General features: G+C 43.0%; 1 protein-coding gene across 2 annotated transcripts in view; it reads right to left on the bottom strand.

Annotated features, from left to right (window-relative positions):
- Positions 1–17367, bottom strand: part of wnt7bb (wingless-type MMTV integration site family, member 7Bb) — a 31493-nt gene extending 14126 nt beyond the window's left edge. Inside the window, exons 1-2 of one of the 2 annotated variants that reach the window (XM_084933969.1) lie at positions 16891–17367; positions 9704–9930 (exon numbers count right to left, since the gene is read on the bottom strand). In XM_084933969.1, the coding sequence (XP_084790095.1) occupies positions 9704–9930; positions 16891–16961 (298 nt within the window). In that variant the 5' untranslated portion in view covers positions 16962–17367. Of the gene's footprint in view, positions 1–9703; positions 9931–14246; positions 14739–16890 lie in introns of those variants that run through there. The other variant, XM_084933968.1, reaches the window with a different exon arrangement.
- Between the last annotated feature and the right edge of the window lie 2614 nt (positions 17368–19981).

The following is a 19981-nucleotide window of genomic DNA, read 5'->3' as shown; positions in this document are numbered from 1 at the left end:
TTTAGGTAAGCTGCCTCCCAGGCACAGAAAATTGGGCTGGCACAAAACCGTTTCAAAAGCATCCTTTCTCTCCTCTGATCTGCCTGAGGTGAAGATAAAGCTTTTTGACTGAATGCTGAGGCTTGCTAAAACAAGCACAAATCCTTCTTCCCACCCTTTCATCCTAATAATGAGCCCAAATCAGGACCTCACCTGCACACATCTACAAACGCGCGCTCTATGAAGCATTCATCAAGTTCACGCGAGGACAATGTCGAGGATTTTCCTCAATTTCAATCTTTACTTGAATTTGTTTCATCTTCAGCGGAAACATATTTACCGAGATGTGTGCGGATCCCACAGCGCATCAACGAAGATATCATTATCCTCACCACTATAATCAACGAGTCAAATATGCCACTGATGACATGTTTCTCCTTCTCATTACAAAAGAAACCTTCAGACTTGACATTTTCATATTTGGTGATACTCATCATCACACAGTCAAAATAAAGCCCCACGTCTCTTAGCATCTTCTCCCTCCAAACCGGTGTCTCTGCCTTAAAAACCCACTAAGACTCCCTCGCTCTCGCTGTTTCTCTCTCTCTGAACTCTCACCTAAGTGGGCCAGTAGCGATGTGATTGTTGGCACATGTAAATGTCCAGTGGTGGGCCAGCAAGTAGAGAATACAGTGATGGGCCTGGGATTGTGTGGAACAAAGCACAGAGTGAGATTACAGTTGATCCTCTTGCATCCTGCTTCCTCCTGCGTCTAGCTGCACTGGCAGACACAGACAGATGCAGATCCCACCGATAACGCGAGGCTACGGGGAGCCCCGTGTGCAGGGGGCCACAAGGGTCGGGTCTCTGAACAGCTCAGACAGACTGTGGGTGGGCGGGGGAGAGAGAAATGGGGTGAGGAAAAGGTGAGGGACCCCAGCAAACGGACACACCCACACACTCTGAGACAGAGACAGAGCTGATGAATGAACAAGCAGAAAAGCGGACCCGGCAATGATAGTGCTGTTTGGTTGCGTAGGACGACAAGCCACACCCGAGATACAGACACATGCTGTGGGCAGAGGATGTGAGGCAAGACGCTGGGAAGAAAAAGCGTAAGACATGACCTTTTACTGCCGATGATGACCACAGCCCACACGCTGCAGAACAACAAAGCAACGGACTCTCCTGCTATCTGATAAAGTTAGTGAAAGATCCTACGCGCGGGATGCGCACGCGTGCACGTCCGACCGCTCCAGCTTCTCTGGGCTCACATGGAGGAAGGCAGAGAGGATTAGCGCAACCCACATGATGACGGGCTGAAAAATAGGCCTTTTATCCACCACCGTTCCACCATAACACAATGCACGCGTCATTTCCACGCTGTTATCCGCTCGGTGCCAACTGCTTGGCTGCCTGGGAGTGGATCTGCTGTTTTGCTGGCAGATCAGCACTGGTGATGCATCAGATCTTTTATCGGCTTCAATATTCCGTCCTTTAATGATAACAATATTTATTTTTCTTTATCTCTGTGGGATAGCGAGATTTGGGTGAATGATTAAGTAGTCGAGCTGCAGTATGCCTGAAGGGCGTAGAACCAACAAAAAGTAATCCCCACAAAGGGGAAAAATCCTCAGTGGCAGTGAGATGATTGATGGCATTTCGGGAGAGTTCACCAGTGTCAAAGTATCCACTTGTGGCTCTTGATAGAAAAAAAAAAAGGAGAAGGAAAAAACAGTTTGAAGAATGGCTTTTTTGACTGCCTTTGTTAAGCTAGTCCTGGGCATGACACCTTCTTGCCAGCTGAGTAAGCTTGTGTGTTTTTTTCTGCCAAGCTTCACTCCCAGCCAATCACAGCCTTGAAAACATGAGATGTAAGTTTACACAGTTATGCCATGTTATTTCTTCTTTGAATTTTGAATAATTGTGGGGTTGACAGTGTGGATGGCTGAAATTACAATGCTGACTGATTCCCTTTGCCTTGCTTTGTTTATACTGTCCTTGAATGTCTGCTCTCGAGACACAATCGCCATGTGATTTAAAGGGGACTTTTCTGGAAATCTTCATCTGGCCAGAGTGAATATTTCAGCTTGTATTAGCTCTCGCTTTGTCAGAATGAGCAAAACAAAGCAATAACCGAACCGCGTGGTCATTTTAAACAGATTTTTTCGTCCATTCATTATTACCCTTAGGTTAGACTGATGCTGTGCCTCCATTCTGCGGAGATATGATTTCACCACAAAATGACCATCAGCTGATTCCGAGAAAGGGAAGGAGCTCCACCAAAGAATTTATAATCTGCAAGTATTCTGTTGTCCTCGGCCCAGGAGCTTGTAGTGCGGTGTGTCGGATGAATTGTAGACGTGTGGGGGGAAAAGCAAATTAATGGCTACTTCAAGTCTTGACAACAGCAAATAAAATGTTGGCATAATAATTATGAATTATGAGTGTTCAGGAAATTTAAGGACACCACAGGGATTCTCAAATCACACCAAAGTCATTTTTAAGATATATATATATATATATGAGCAACAATGTGGAAAAGATGGTCCCACACAGTTTGTTTTTCTCTGATTATTGTATTCGGAGTGGGAAAAGACACCAAAAATGGTTCATCTGTTGTTTCTGGCACACTCCATTCTCTGTGAATTCAGGTTTTCTATAAAAACGGGAATGGTGTATATAACACTAAGCCAAAATTCCCAAACTTTTGTCAAACACATCCTCTTTGCACTTACTTATTCAACTCCACTGTGGATAAAAAAAACAGCCTCCCTCAGTTATGTCTGGCTCTTGGTGTCTGCAGTGACCTTTCCCCTCCTCCGAGAGGTAGCCCTGCCATCTCCAGCTCCCGATCAAGTATGTGCCTGTCCGGGGAGTTCTTTCCACACAAATGGTTTTCAATAAACCTGCTGACTTAAACATCCTTTCTAGTGACTGGATGCTAGTTTGGTCCCTGCAGCCCTGTAGGTTCTAGCAGGTGGACTGACCACTACCTTCACCACAATGTTGATCCTGTGAGAGGAAATGGGTGAAAGAGAAAGAAGGAGGATGGCATGAACACACCTTTAATTCCCTGACACCTCTACACTACTCCCATTTCTTTTTTTCTCTTTCTCTCTTTTTTGTTTTTCCTGTAACCCACAGCTTGGGGCAACTTCTCTGCACCTGACAAAAAAAAATAGAGAGAGACAGGGAGACAAAATGGGAAAAAAATAATAAAAGGAGCACAGTGAAAAAGCAAAACAGGGGAGGGGGGTCATGAAAGAAAAAAGACTTGCTTACATCTTTTCTTTAAAAGGTCTGATTGTTTCACTGTAGCAGTTGTGCACAGTTATACCTAGGTATGCTTAAATTTAAATTGTCGTAACAATAAAAAACTGTCGTGTTTCCTCGGCTCACCTGCTCAAGTGGTCCATCCATTCTTGTGCAATGAGCCAAAGGCAGAATGATTGAACTTTTGCAATAATTCACTAGCAGCACAATACAAGAAACCTCTTTCATGTGAAAAAGCATGGATCAGGATGGTGACAAACTGGTTGGAAAGTCAAACAAAGAGTAACCAGAGCAGGCCATTTTATGACAAGGGGGCCAGTGTTGGCCTTTGATGCTGAGTGTAGCTGTTGAAAGGTGTCCATTTTCAGGCTCTAATCACTGACTTCAAGTGCATTGCAATTTGAACAGAGCTGTAAGGTATTCATAGGCATTTCTTTTTTTTGTTTAAGTGAAGGGCATCTCTATTACAGGTAGTTAGCCAAAGGAATGTCTGATTGCACACAGGATGAGGCTTTACCAAGTCAAAACATGTCATTAAAAACAAGGGGAGAAGTTCAAATATGCTTTGATAGGGAGATCGATAACCAAAAGCTGCACTGACCACGGCTGATGAGCAGCATAAATGCAATAGAAAAATAAAGCCAGTTAACGCAGAATATGCATGCTAAGGCTGATTTATGTGGCACAGAACAATGAGATTTAACTTTTATGTGAAATCTGTAGCACGGCACTTAATTATGCACAGTAAATTGAAATCAACAAATCACGGCTACAGGATCGAGTCTTGACAGGAGTGTTTAAAATAGAATGATTCATTCAGAAAGCAGGCCAGATCGGAGCGGAGGGCAGACCACATTTGCCATTCTTATCCTGAAACCCCCTCTTTTTCCTCCTAAGCTGCCGATGGATGTGTTTCTAATTTTATTATTGGTTCTTAATAGACTGCAACAAGTCACTCAATAACACCCATTTCTGTTAGCACGGGATAATTCATTCCACATTTCTGAGGGCTGATGGCACTGGCTCATGCCAACGCTGTTAGCGGGGCACGGGGAAGAATGCTAAATCTGCTTTTGCAGAGGAAACAGAGACACACTCAAATTGCTGGTTTCAAATCTCCGCGCTGAGTTTACGGCGTTGTACTCCAATTTGTCAGTTGGTGCGTAATAAGCAAGCTCACACTCTTTGCAAAACAGTGGAAATGCTGAGCGGCAGAGCTGCAGGAGATATGTGGGTTCATTTTTTTGTTTTTTTCTTTCAGTGCATCTACTGTAGAGTCTCGTGTCAGCAACAAAAGAGATGCCGGCAGCAGCCAACCTTGAAAACTTGAAATAAAAGTGAAGTAAATATCAAATAGACCATTTTTGAACCATCTCTGCTAAATGACGATATCTCAAGTCCTAAAAATACACAATAGCCCACTTATTAATGTGTGCTCCCTTGGAAAGCGAATGTAATATCTTGGACCAGCTCCAGAAGAGAAAGACTGCCTCCAAGAGAAGGCAGTACAGAGAGAGAATGCATAAGACTTGCGGTCGGTTGATCTTTACTTTTTGAAAAACTGCCGACATCTCCTCCCTTCAGTCCAGAACTAAGACTGCATCACTGAGCACGGGGGTGGGTGGGAGGTTTGGCGTTCATAATTTGGGGGGATTTGAACAAGGAACCTAAATAGGAGCAGAACGCGAACAGCTTTTCCCTCAACATTTGATTATGATGATGTTGGAATTTGCAGATTTGAAGCAGGGATCGGAACATTTTCTCCGAGGGGTGTATTCCATGATTTCATATGCCATGCTAAAGAATTCCATAATACATACGGACGCGGTTAGAAAACATGGTTACATCTTCAATCAAGGGCAATAGTCACTGGAAAAGATCACAATCGCGAAGGCTGCATGCAGGCTGCTGGCAGCTTGAAATTCAGGTGTTGAGACAAAATACAGTCACCCGCTTCTCCCCTGTGTGTGTATGTGTGTATCTGAGAGAGACAGGAGAGTAGCTGCGGTGTCGGTGGTTTCCTGCGATGACCTAGTGGGACGCTACTAAACTAAAACAGAGCACTTAGATCGAATCCAGCAGCGTGCTTGATCTCATTTATTCAAGACGTAGTAATCACACACCTCTGTCCAGCAGTTGCTCGATTTAGGTTTAAAAACAGAAATATTATTATATTAACACTCTGAGGTCTAAGTCATCATATACCCTAACCCTATCCCACGCTTTGGAAGAGCAGTGCCAACCATTGCTAGCAAACGGTGCTATGCAATATCAAACTAATGCAAATACATGAATCCCAAATATCTACTGAAATGATCTTACATATAACACTAAATGTGATTCACAGCTTACTCAGTATCATCGTCACATCTTTAAGTATCTAAAAAGCTTCTATGTTAGCTGTGTCCACAACATAGAAAACAAAAAGCATGGTTATTTTGTTGGGTTCTATCTATTTTTGTGGTGCAGGACTTCTATGCATTAAACATCAAATAGGTTATAGTATGAAGTCTGCACTTTTTAACACAACTTGAAATGGAGACTCGGCGAGGCTGTATCTCCCTGCTAGACCATCTTAAATCAGTCCAGAGAGTTAAACCTATGAATAGAGAGGAGCTATCCTACTCCTTATGTACACACAGCAAGAAATTTTTACTGACAGGGATACCGAACTGGGGTTAAAATACATTACCGCTCAACACTGACACACAAACATTAATGTACAACACCATTCAAATTCTCAAGCTCTTTGTGTATGACTCTAATTCTATTGTGATAATGTTTGGTACACGGGTTATAGGCTCACCTCACATAGCCAGCATGTTTCTATGAATGAAGGTGCAACATATGCTACCTTTTATGGTGCAAACACAGACCCGGAGGGAGAGATTTGGGTGATTCACAAGGTCATGATCAGAAGTAAAAACACCATATTGCCAGACTTCAAGCTACACAGTTGCGGTCAGTCAGCATCGCATGACTAACTACTGGCCAATAAGTTTGCAGCAACAAGTTGTGGTTTAGATGCTACAATAGGGAGATGACCAGATGTTTTCCACACAGATTGCAACCATTTCCCAGTCCAAATGCTGACTTTAAATAATCTGATTACATCTAAATTTTCCATGTTTTTTTTTTTAATGGAGGTACAATGTGAAATGTTCAATTCAATGGAATATACTTACTCTTTTTTTCACACTTGGATCAATGATAGTAAGAAATAACTGTTAAACAATTTCTTATTAAGTCTTTTGAGCTAGTTTCGCCTTCTAAAGTTTCAAAGGGATAAACTAGCAGCCTGCACAGACTGTCCTTTGAGGCAGCAGCTCCTCGAAATGTGCAACGTTTTCTCTGAACAGGAATCGATTTGGAACGATTACTAATCGGGTTCGCATGTCATGGTCCTCCAGTCCCCCTGTGAGCCTCCACCGTCTCTCCCCTTTCTTCTCTCTCTCTCTCTCTCTCTCTCTCTCTCTCTCTGTTGTGTCCTTGCTGCTCTGTGTGAGGGTGTGTTTACTTGCCTTACAGGGGCGGGATCCTCCTGGGATCCCCGCCCTCTCCTGGACACACCTGACTCAATCAGCACCTGTGGATCATCTGGCAATCAGCTGTTTGCTATTTAAGCTAGGACCTGACCTTCAATCTTCACCTTGGTGTTGTCTAACTGCAGTAGTGTTCACATTGCCTCTCTGTTTCAGTTTATTTGCTGAAGCTTTCTAATGCGTCTTTTCCTGTGCCTGGGACGGCCCAGCGGAGTTCCAAAAGAGTGTTTGTTACTTGGCAGAGTGAGGAGATCGGGGACTTGGATTCATGCAACCTTCCATCCATTGGATTTTGTACATATTGGACTTTTGAACTAAGCACTTCAAAGACTTTGTATATAGCACTATCACCAACACTGTAAATATACTCACTGAACTTTCATTCCTGAGTCCTGCGTTTGAGCCCAGCCAGACAAACCATGACATTGCATCATTCGCAGAGATGCAGACTGAGATGATTTGGTGTCACTGTACTGACACGCAGGGTGCCTTATAATATGTCCTCTTGCAGTTTACAAATGTGAAGCAATCGAGCAAGCTGAAGCTCTACTGTCATGTGTTCTTTTGATGCGCCACTCTGTTCGCATAAATCTGCACAGTTCGGCCTATTTTACTGCTTATTAACTTTGTGTGTGGTTCAAATATGACAATAGAAGATGGGGTGGGTAGGTGGGGGATTTTTATGGGGATTATTTTCTAACATAAATGAGGGAAAATAAGTTGAAAAATAAGCCCCTGTTGGCTGGTTATTTTATTTATTCATTGAAAAACCCCAAATCTGCCTTGGGAACCCTAACTTAAATCAAGTTCCATGTTGGTCTAGAGGAAGACGTCATTGTAGGGATACTTTATTGAGAAGGCCACCAAGTCCCATCATTATAGAACAATCATGACAGGCCCAGCAGTCATCGGCCTCTGACTATAACTGGACGACCAACAGTGATGTGCTCAGTGCGGGCGCACGGAGCATTTATTTGTGCAGATCTACTATGGAAACCAAACAAGTTGACACCAAATTCCGACCCCCTATAGGGTTGAATATATGTTTTAATAGTAAAATTTACTTTGGGTGAGCAGCATAATGCATGAAAACATTAATAGCCGTCACACAGAAATGCACATGAGATGCGTCCAAAGAACCACTGCCGAATGCCATTTATAAATCTCCGAGTGCTTCAAAAGGCCATAAAAGACAAGAACAAAAGAAAGCGAAAAGGGGATGTTGTTGAGGAAAACAACATGAGCTTCATTACCAAAGAAAGCACCACATTCACAACAAAGAAAAAAAATGCTTTTGCTAAAAGGAGCTGGAGCTAATTCAGCTGCTGCTTAAGAGGAGGGATTGTGAACAGAGCCACTGGATTAAATGTGCAGCCCAACCGCAACGTAATGGCAACAAAGCATCTAAATGAAAGGAAATATATAAAAGTCCCTGTAAAACAAAAGCAGCGCAAAAGAGATTTGCAGAAGTTTGAGAAGTCCCTCAAGCAAAAGCATTTTAAAATGTAAACGTTTGCCCTCTTTTGGGGCTTTTTCTGCCTATATAAGAACACTCAAGTGAACCAGCCAGGCATGGACACAACCAATTTAGCCCAATTAACAACAGATGTGTCCATCTATTTCAGTTTGACATGAGTTCTCTGCAATAACACGATTAGCTGTCTCTTCATTCGCCATCTCGTTTTCCATCCATACGCTTTCCCCATCAGAGCCGCACTTCTTTTCGGTAGCTTTTCCACAATTTTGGACACAGCCAGCTATGGCAGGCATGCTGCTAACCAACACTCCACACTGCACAAACTACATCAGCGAATCAGCTGCAGGGAACACTAGAGAAACAGCATTTTTTCAGCTGAGAATGAGGAACAGCAAAAGATGGGGTGGAATCAGCGGTATGTGAGATCCTCTTGAGCAACATGAATGGTTATACAATAGAAAATCAAAAGAGACTGCGCATTACTGGTTTGAGTTTGAACTGACTGTGTGATGTGTGCAGCTTGGGTTTGGCTTGTTACGAGCCATATTTCATGGGGTTCAGAGGGTCAGGGCCTGGTACCACATTTTTGATGCTCTCGTGGTACTGTTTCAAAAAACTGGGACAATAAAGATGGCTCAAACCATGCATTATGTAACTTCTTGTTTAATAAGAAAATTACTGGTATTATTGTTGTCAGCTACGTTGCCATTACCAAATTAATAGTTGCGATTGCAGGCAGAGAAAGAAATTTACCACCATCTGCTCAGCATCGCACAACTTTGAGGCTACACAAAGCCTCAAAGCTGTAGTTCCCGTTTTGTATCATACTTTCATTGTTAAGTTGACTGGAAAGTCACAAATCCATAGTACTGTATAACAGTGCCTCAAATGGTTTGTTCCTCTGTCTTATTAAGACGGTGTATCGCTCACCTTTAAGTTATATTCAAACCAACGTGATACCAAATCCATAGTTATTATGAGTGAGTGCATTTTTGTAGTGAAGTACTATGTCTATAAATTCATTTGGGAAAGTGTGCCACTAATGTAAAATATCATTTAAGCTGTATTGTTAAGTATCTTTGTGTGTAAGATTTTGGCTGTTTTAGCTTTTTTTCTAACTGGTGTACATTAGTGGGATGTCTAAGAGTTTTATTTAATCTCTTCTGCATAGAATACGGTTATTATGATTTTTTCCACCAGCAGACCATAACACTGAACCTAACTTTAGCAAACAAAAACCTAACCCCAATCCAAAGGTCTTACACTGATTCAGTTTGCTCATTAAAGACGTGATCAGTGGCAAAAGTTCCTTGCAGCGCCATAAGCAAAGCCTGTGTAAGTTTATCGCATGCACAGCCATACAGAGCACACAGATATGGATACAGGAACACACTATCCCGCTTCAATTTGTGAAAGAACGCAGACTAACCTACTCGCAGCTCCTGACCGAAGACTGTTCTTTCTCCCAGCGCCGAACAGTTCCAGCGTCCATATCGGAACTGGTATTGACACTCATTGATGCCCATCTGGGCCCCTTCGCCCACAACAATTATGGCGTCCGGGCGGCTCTGGCAGATGGCCCGCTGGCGAGGTGCCAGCCCTGGGATCTTGTTGCAGATGATGTTGGCACCCAGAGCCACCACTGAGGACAGGGCCCTGCCGAAGTAAGAAAAACACACCGCCACACACGCAGACATGCATTCATACGCAGAGGCACGGATGCATGCATGCGTTGTCGCACACACACACACACACACACACACACAAACAAACTCAGTTAGAGCCTCCAGAGGACGGTGAGATTTACTCACTTTCACGAGACTCTCCAGAACAGGATTCAATTCAGCCCGTGATTGATGCACATTCCATAGTAAAGTGAAAGCTGTACTGCACAAGAGTATTACTATTTAATGGATTAGAGGTAAATGAAAAACCTGAGAGCTTAATCCAACATAAGAAATATAAAAAATAAAAATAAAAAATGTTAAAAACATCCCAGAGAGAGACAAGAAGATGCTTATTTGGCTGCTCACAACAGCATTCCCCAGTGGTTTGGAAGACGTGAGTTTAAGTAATTTGTTTGGGTTTTTGTGTCAATTGTTAGGTAACATACTGGTGTGAATGGCTTCCAGACTTGTATACCCACTGTACAGACCTCCTTGGTGCCTGATGGCACAGTTGCAGAAATCGCTTTTTTAACCAAATCTCATATAAAGTACGATTTGTATGATTTGTGTAATTACAGTATGCGTTTGAAGAATACTTGGGGTGTAAATTGCCCATAAATTTCATGAGAGGCTTTGCATTGAACACATGTAAGGTTTTCAGCACTGGTTTTCTCCAATCCTAAAGTGGTCTGTCTTGTATGACCCAGGACATGTCCTTATTGGTTCACCTCAAACATACAACAACATATTTGATAGGTACAACAGCATATTTTCGAGATGGCTTTATGGCCACTGGGAATACCAAAACAGATTAAAAAAAGAAGAAGAAGAAGAAAAAGAAAAACACAGACTTTCTCCAAGATTCTGTTTATAGCCCTTGAAACCATGTAGATACATACTTTTCAAACATGTCAGGGACAGGGAGCCATAAATGAGCACGGAGGCAAACACCGCCTTTGAAGTATGACGTCGACCTCCGAAGTATTGACCACAAACGGGGCAAACTAACACAGGCGAGCTGTGTGTCAGCGAAAAGAAATGGCAACATATATAAGGGGTGAAATGGAAGAATGGATGAAGGAGACGAAGAGAGAGGGAGAGACTGCAGAAACAGAGCTCTAGGAGATGTCGATTTTAGAGCTCGGAGCACACTCTCGTTCTGAGAAGCTGACTTAGAGCGTGGATTTGAGTCGGGATAGCTAAAAACCTCTCACACGACCGTGTTCTCTTTTCTGATTGTTGTTTAAGTTCCTACGCAATGGAAGAACAACATAAATCTCAATTTCAAAGACAAACGTTAGAATAAATCCTAACTGCAGTGGGGCGAGTATCTGTTACCAAACACAGGGCTACACACATTCTCTTGGTGGACACGCAAAATGGGTATGCTTGTTGATTTTACAAACGCTACACTTGAACTTGACATAAATCAATAAATGTCAACATGTTGGGATACACGTTTTCATATAGAATAGAATTGAAAACCATGAGCCTGATGTTTATTAGACAGAAGAAAAAAAAAGAAGAAGAATTAAATTTGGTCTGCGAAACGTGTGCATCACTACACTAGATGCAAACTTATCTAACAGGGATTTAACTTCTAAAAAATAATCATATTAATTTTTTAAAAATCCCCTGTTAGAAAGAAAAGAGGACATTCATCAGGTGCCTTCTGCATTCGCAGCAAACACTACAGCCTGCTACTTCTTTCAATCCTGCTTTGCTTTCTCAGCTGTAAAGTAGCTCGAACTTCTCTGACCCTTATTGACCCTCCGCTGCATACACGGTAGTTCATGGCAACGACGACATCCAGTTTGTCCAAAAGTGAAAGGTGGACTCATTAAGCCAAGTTTAATGTGCAACTAGAGAAATTTGCTTCCTTCCATAATGAACATTAGAGATGAATAAGGTCAGTTTGCGATAAAAATCCAACACAAGCATCGAGGTGATATTTTTAGCTCTGTCAAAGAAATCTCTTTTCAGCCTCCTTTGTTAGCTCTTTCTCATGTCCTTCACATGCTAATTTGCACAATCACAGTCTACCATGGGCAAACCCGACCAACAGACAACACCAAACAGAGAATTCCAGGGCTAAGCTTTTAAATCCCCGCATCATCAAAGTGCACAAATGCGAATCTGTTTGCTTAGTGTATGCTCTGTGTGTGCCAGCAGCTTGGGGGACAGCTCACCCACAGCCACACAGATCTCCCATAAGATAGACTGTCAACATGAACTTAAAAGTAAGCTGATGAATTTCAAAGCCCCGGCCTGTCTAGCTTCCTCAGGTTTACAGGATGAGAGTCGATGCAAAAGTTGTGTCTTTTCATGCAAACTGTGTGCTGTTTAATCGACTAATGGCAGCGTCACTGGATTGTGGTTTAGCAGTGATGCTGCAGAGAGATGAGAGGAAAGGTGGGTTTTAATTTTAAAGCAGCAGGTGGAAAGTCTGATCATGTTACCACAAACCGTACAGAAACCTAAAACATTTAGAGTCCACCGTTAATTGCTCTTTCTATTCTGATTTTTAAGCTGGTAAAGCTGATTTTTCATTAATAATTTAACCTTAGCGCTGATAAAACATGATCATTTCCGTGTTACATTGATCCCAAAAACTTCAAGACTAAAACAGTCACCAGGAAATGTAAACGAAACACTACTTTAGGTCAGTGTGAAGTCATTACTGTGGAAGAGCTTAAATCTTAACTATGTGGTGAGGAGCTTAAAGATTCCATCACAGTGCAGTGTGGTGGCCTTAAGAGGAACTATCATCTGTGTCATGGCATGCAGTTTGCTTACAGCCACCTGCTTCATCACATTGAACACTTTGAACCTAACTGACAGGCTGTTACGTTCCCAGGCGTGTTTTCTACAAGAGGAAGGCCCTCGCAAAAATGCCTGAGGCACAACTTACTCAAGTCAAGTGAATAAATACTCTCCTTATTGCCCCACCACACACACACAGACACATTAACAGCAAATCTAGCAGCATTTATAAATTTTAGCATTTTAGAGTGGTTTTACTTAAAACAAAATCCCTTATGCACACCCACAGTTTTCAGACTGTTTCCACAGGCGAGGTGTGCAGTGACTCCAAAGGACTATATGGATATATACTTTGGCTCGGGGTGTATTTACTGCCCACAAAAAACTTGTTTTTACAGTTTTACATGCCAAAACATTTCCTGTATAGTTTTGATGAAGGGGTATTGTATTATTTTGAACCTATGTTTAAATGTTCTCCACGTGGCTTATCCTGCGGTTAATACGCCGCTGAAAACATAGTTAAATAATCCAAACAAATAATGGTATGTAACTTTGATGTGCAAGCCATCACTATACTTAGCAGCGTAGCCTACTTTTGTCTGAACCCCCCCAAAGGAAAAAAAACACATCTATTCCAGCATCAGGTTTGGGGTCTCCGGGCAGCAAAGGATGGAGCAAAGGACCATGCTCCAATAATTATTTTTGGAAACTTTAAGAAAGCCGACGTTCTGCGAAATACTTTTAATCCAGAGCTCAGCGCATTGCGGTGCCAATCACGTACGTGTTGCATAGGGAATAGTTTAAGATGTGGGCTCAAACGGTAACATCGAAATATTTGAAATCGGGGAGAGGTGAGGTAATGCGTGGTAGTCTTTCGCTCGCTCTGGCAGGTTAAAGGTGCTTCCATGCGTAAAAATGACCCACGTTGCGCGAAGTTTTTCTCACGGGGGGAAGAAAACAGAATCTCCGCATCTAATTGTCTTGAACATCTCTGCCACTCAGTGGCCAAAATGGACCAATGTTGCAGTTACTACAGTATTATTTTTCCTCGATTTTGTAAAATGTTTTAAATTCAACAGCCCGACCCAAACGAGCCCTACTTACTCCGCAGACATGCTCGCTGAGGGGATGGCACATTAGAGCGTTGAGCTTTACGCCAAATTACTGCTTTCCCACGTGGACCCGGGTGTTTCTACTGATGAGTATTATCTTTTTCTTTTTTTTCTTTTTTTTTTGAGTTTGGATAACATTAGTTCAGTTGAACAATCAAATATGCCGCCTGAGCTGCACTTCTGTTAGACCCGGTCCGTGTTCGATACAGTTTGGTATCACGGTGTAAATAACTCTGACCTGAGGATGAGGGATGAGCGAAATAATCCACTTTTATCGGCTTTTGAATATTGGGGCGAAGAAAATATATCCCCTATTGAGTAGACTGAGGGTTGTGAGAGGAGGAAAGCCTAACCCGTGCATCTTTGTGTTGCTGAGGATGAGAGCGCGCACCCTGTGGAGTGAAGGACTTGTTAATTGGCTCAAACTTACAGGTAGCTGCCACTCGTCAGGATCAGGAAAATCTGCGGGTAGTAGACTGACAGCAGTACACTGCGCGACGAGAAGAGGATCATGATGACATTGAGCAAAACGGCCACGCTCGGTTTGAGTGAGACGAGACGGACTACGATGAGAGGAGGAGGGATAAAAAAAAACCTTCTTTAATCCCCGGCTTTAAATCCCTTTTTCCGCACAAAAATTAAAAAAAAAATCGCTCTGCGTCGCCTTGTGTTTGCGCAGCGACTCTACGCAGCTCCAAGCTCCCAGGGCCGTGTGTGCGCCGAGATTGGCTCTGTCATCTCTCAGCAGCGGAGGCTGTTACACAGTACTGTGGGTTCCCGAGCCGGAATGATGATGGTTTTAGGGATTTTGCATGGCAGAAAAGTGCCTCTCTCCGCTCTCATGAGAGTCGTGCCTGCCATTGGGCAGGGAGAGACACTGCTATCCGCCCACTTTGCCACAGTGGGACAATAGGGTGACACTCATCTGATTCCCGTTGGACAGCGCTGAAGGTTTCATTCATCATTATCACCCCCTCCCCACCTACAGACACAGCCACACACCCCCGCAACCTCCACCCCCAACCCCACCATCCAGCCAAAAATAAACAAACACAGAGGCTGGCTGCTTCAGCCTCACACCATCAGCGAGGCTCCATGTGTAAGAAATCAGCGCACGTCTTGGCAGGATGTGTCATTTTGAATCAACAAGTTGGCATCACGTTAACGAAGTGACTCTATCTATCTATCTATCTATCTATCTATCTATCTATCTATCTATCTATCTATCTATCTATCTCTGTCTGTCTGTGAATGGCAGATATGATTCTAGCTATTTTTCCATGCTGCTGTAAAGAAATGTCTTTGTCTGCTGTGACATTTCCATGGAAACATAAAGCATAATTCCCAGAAGCCAAACAGGGGTTCAGTGACATTATTCTATCCTGCGGTAACACTATAACATTTCTATAGGCGTCTATAATATCTCTGCTCTGCCTACCTGTCTGCCGCGCTCTGATGGCTGTCATCCTATTTTGAGACCCTGCTCTGAGGCAGGGTTTTCTATGCTCAGGGTGCAGGATTGATGGAAGTAAAGGCTTAAAAACTGCACTATTGTTGCCATAAACGGAATTTTTCTTTTCTTTTTTTCTTTTTTCTTTTTTTTCTGACATGGTTTGGTGAGTGGAGGCTTTTTTATCGTCTCAACATCGTGACTTTCACTCAACACCTGCAGGCTCCAGTCATTGTACACAAAGAGGGTACCATGAAAGACTTAGCCGGAGTAAAAGGATGGAAGGAATGAGCTAACTGCTCAGGATTAGTAAACAATAACCCCATAAAGGAGCTACTGTCATGTGATATGAACCCCGTGTGAAATCTGAAGTCAGTTCACGAGGTTCTGGCTATTTGATTCGTTTCGACCGCGCGAATCTCCGAGATTTGCGCGGTCGGAGCATTAACGACAAGCTGCAGGGGCCCAATAGTTCCATTTTACATCTGAAAATGTGAGACAGGATAAGATCAGATCTACTTTACTGCCCTTCTAAGCACAAGCATACAACAAAGTTAGAAGCACTCCTGAACTTGATGTATATGACAAACATAAACAGTCTTACTATTAGAATAAAAGAGTCATAAATACATGTTCTATACTATTATGTGGTGTGGTCGTGTGTGACTGGTACCAGCTTTCATTTTTAATTATTAACTTTTATTTATGTCTTGGGCAATTGCCTAGAATTAACCCACTAAGCAAATGCAGAGTGGCTTAAAAACAACAGAACCTGTTATAGAGTCTACTTTTTATAACGTAGGCCCTGCTTTTGCTCTGATTCGGTTGGATCTGTCTCCTCTGCAGCGCAACGTTCCCGGTAGGCAGGGCTGCACAGGACCCCTGGGCCTTATTATGGCTATAGCAGCTAATTTATATTGGTTTCAGTGTATTGGATTCAGATGGGTTAGAACATGTACTCTTCGACTCACTGAGCATTTCACTAATAATTAATGTTTTATTAACAGTATGATGTTAAAAATGCGCAAAAAAAAAACGAACTTCTGCTTATCTTCCTGGGGATCCTAACACGATCATGCCCGAGAGGCACTGCGGTAGAGGCAGCAGAGAAGGAAGGCATGGACGTCCTTCTGTGTTTATGTATCAAGGTGAGGTATTGCAAAACAGGTAAAAACTCCGTCTGGGCAATGGAATGTGGAACTACAACTCAGTCTGCCGCTATTAATGAAGCGGGGCCGAGCTGAATCCGAGGCAGAGACAGCGGCTCAAATGATCCTCTACAACAAAGCAGGAGTACCGGGAGGTGAATTAAATAAGCTTCTGTGGTAAACGCCGATCGATCGCACTGTCCGTTGGAACGAGAACAGACCTGCAATTTTTTTTACGCATAACACCCCTCTCCAAGTTATAGCTGTGCACTTTGATGATGCAATGATTCTTACATGTTTAAACACACCTGGTTTTACTTTTTCATCCTCATGCTTCACTCTAAGGTCAGAGGGCAGTCGAATCTTTCCTCTAAAATGCTTTTCCCCTCTGAAGCGTGCCTGACTGTCGCAACGAATTTCACACCGAGGCTCGCGGGCGACAGTGTCTCGATAAGTAACAACGACAAAAAACTCACCCAAGTCTGAGGTATATGATGCCAAAACACAGGAACACGTAGAGACTCCGTCTTCGGAGGGTTTCGTGCATGATCGTTGCCACTTTGTCCGGAGGCCATGCACTATAACATAAAGTGGCCACGCTTTCCGTTCACATTGGCAGGTTTCTTAGCCCTTCCAGATGCACGTGTACCGTCTGTTTCCCGCGACATCTAGCAGAAGCTCCTTGGAAATAATCGACCGTGCGAAATCCATGGTCCGCGAGTACAGGTGAGATGCTGATGACGACCTGAAAGGTGGCTAAGAACTCCAAAATGAAACTCGAGAGAGGTTCGGACTTGAAAGGTGAATGAGTTCTTGGAGGAAGTGCCTCCTATTCGTCCTTACTTTGACGGTAAAACCTAATTAACAATTCCTACTTGCTGTGCCTTGCAGGTAGAAAGAGAGCGAGGGAGGGGGGGATAGTTGCGCATACTGCAGTGTCCTAAAAGAAAAGGAAAAAAAACGCGGATTTCGTGGTGTTTAAAGCTTTGGAACATCGCTGCTTCTATATTTTGAAGACATCTTAAACACAGACCACGTTACTAACTTGCAACCGCCAGGTAGTCTAATACAGGTAACAAAAGGGCTCCTTGCCTCCTCCTCCTCCTGCAGCATGGATATGCAGAGGATGGGACGGGCTTCAATGCTGAGCTCAACACGTGCAGTTGTTGTATGGAAAACTAAAAGGAACGAAGTGAAATGGCCTTTTATAGGCCTGTAGCCCCGGCTAGGCGCTTGCAACATTAGGCATTGCCCCACAAGTGATGGGCTAAACCACAACAGTAAGCCCCATAAAATGAAGCAGAGGAGGAATGGCTTTCCAGCTGTTGGAGTGAAAAAAAAAATACCACTGCATGACTAATAATTAACAATAATGAACTGGTTCAGTAGGATTCTGTCAGTGATTTTGATTAACAGTGAAGTGCATGAACAAAAAAACATAAACAAAACATCAATATTCGCATTTCTTGCCTATGAGCCAGGGTGATGTGAATTTTGAGCAGATATTCAGACTATGGAGTTAAATCCTTTGGGACTCCCTCTGGTGGCAAAAGGACACACACACACACACACACACACACACACACACACACACACAGAGAGAGACAGAGATAGATAGATAGATAGATAGATAGATAGATAGATAGATAGATAGATATGTCACTTTACATGTCCTGCTTCCTTTTTGGTTACTGGAGAAAATGTAATAAAACTGATAATCTGACGAGGCCACTCCAGTCTTAGAATTTACCTTAGTTCACTTTTAGGCACAACTGATCATATTTAATCAGAGTGATTTATTTACTTACTTACTTTAGCTAGTCACAGTCCAAGGAACCCTTTTTCTCTTTACTCTTTAAATTTTATTATCCCTGGTATGTTTCTCTAAAGAACGCATAAACCATCAGTTCAGTATATTTCCAAAGAAAGTACATGAAAAATAGCTAACGTGTTGTAATAATGATGGCATAAACTAAAATTACAGACATGAGCTATCTGAGCACAGAGACTGTCGGGCTGTTGTTCGCCACGAGAAACAGACAAAACCGCAGAGACCTTTGTTTCAAGACATCCCTGCATTGTGGTTTCAAGGCCTTTTCCTTCAAAACATGCCCATCAAAATTCCAGATGGATTTTAGAAATAATGAAAGTCAACATGCAGGCCCAGGGTGACATAAAAAAGACATGTTTTTGATGTCTGCCCTGTAAAAGATGGTCTTGTTTGTCTTCAAAATGTACATAACTCATAGGCCTGGGTGGAGATGGTCCTGTTTAGTTTAATTAAAATGTTCAAAGGACTGACTCGTTTTGTTTTTTTTTTGTTGTTTTTTTTTATTGAAGCAAGGCTCAAGACCCGGGACAGTGTGCGTCAGCATTATTTGTCACTCGCCATTGTCATCACAGACGTGTCACACGCATCCAAACCGGCGAACACATTCCCGTGCGCACTAACACACACTCCTCGTCCCTCTGCGTCCATGCAGTAAATCTGCGTACGGAGCCACAAATTAAACCGTTAGACACAAGCACTGCGGACACACACAGAGAATCTCTCACACACTGAAGCACTTGGGTGGCATGTGGAAGATCTTGTGACACACTGTTTATTTAACTTCAAAAAGAGGAGGCAGGGATGACAGCATTTAGGTCAACGAGGACATATCAATCTGCGTAAGTCATACGCCACATCACTGCCTCCGCTTTGTGCTGGATTTCAGGGCCATTGTATTTGAAATATTTCCATTTGCAGCCTCTTGAAAGGCAGTCACTGTCTTTGCTCTGTGCTTGCCATTTTTCTCAGTCTGCTCTATTACTTTAATAAGTGCCAGCCAAACTTTGTCTAGATTGGAGCATTGTGTATCTGTTCCTTTTCATCTCCGTGCTCTCTTCCCAAACTGCAGAGGGGAAAATTGTTGGGAAGGGAGGGAGGGGAAAAAGAAAAGAAAAAAAAAAGCAGATCATATTTTGGCAAGCGTGGTATGATATGTCGCACTGTCTTTTTGAATATTATTAAGTACTCTTGACCGACAACTAAATAAGAAAACCCACCGGTTGCCCATGTGTTTGCATGGGAGCTGGTTCAGCTGGAAACAGTGAGAAGGCTGAAATGCACAGCGTGCCAAACCACGGAGTGGCGTCTGGGGCTGGGTCCACCACATCTACGCTGGGCCCCAGGCAAGAGGGGGGAAATGGCTATATTGTACTCGCAAAGTCCCCCCTTTCAATCTCCATCAGACGTCTCCCTCTGACTCTCTGTTCCTCTTAATTTTAACACTTCCTTCAATTAGCCAAGCTCAGCCTCACTTTGTGAATACAGTGATGGAGATTTGTAGAAGCATGCTGGGAGTAACTGAAGTGCATATAAAATGTCAACTCATACAAGGAACTGTGAGGTCAAAGGTTAGACCAACCACGTCATTCTAACTATCCTTTTGAATGGATTTGACCTATTCGTCTCTCCTGTTCAGGCACAGCTGCAGGTAGGGAAACAGGGTGTGTTTGATTAATTCCTCACCATGCTTACTGATATATCAGTTCCTTACAAGCTCATTTGTGTGCATATGTGTG

The sequence above is a fragment of the Perissodus microlepis genome, chromosome 7 (assembly GCF_051167445.1).
Source record: "Perissodus microlepis isolate ML-2025 ecotype Zambia chromosome 7, ASM5116744v1, whole genome shotgun sequence".
In the NCBI taxonomy this organism is placed as follows: domain Eukaryota; kingdom Metazoa; phylum Chordata; class Actinopteri; order Cichliformes; family Cichlidae; genus Perissodus; species Perissodus microlepis.
Note: the sequence above shows the minus strand (reverse complement) of the source record. Positions and strands in the feature narration are given on the sequence as shown.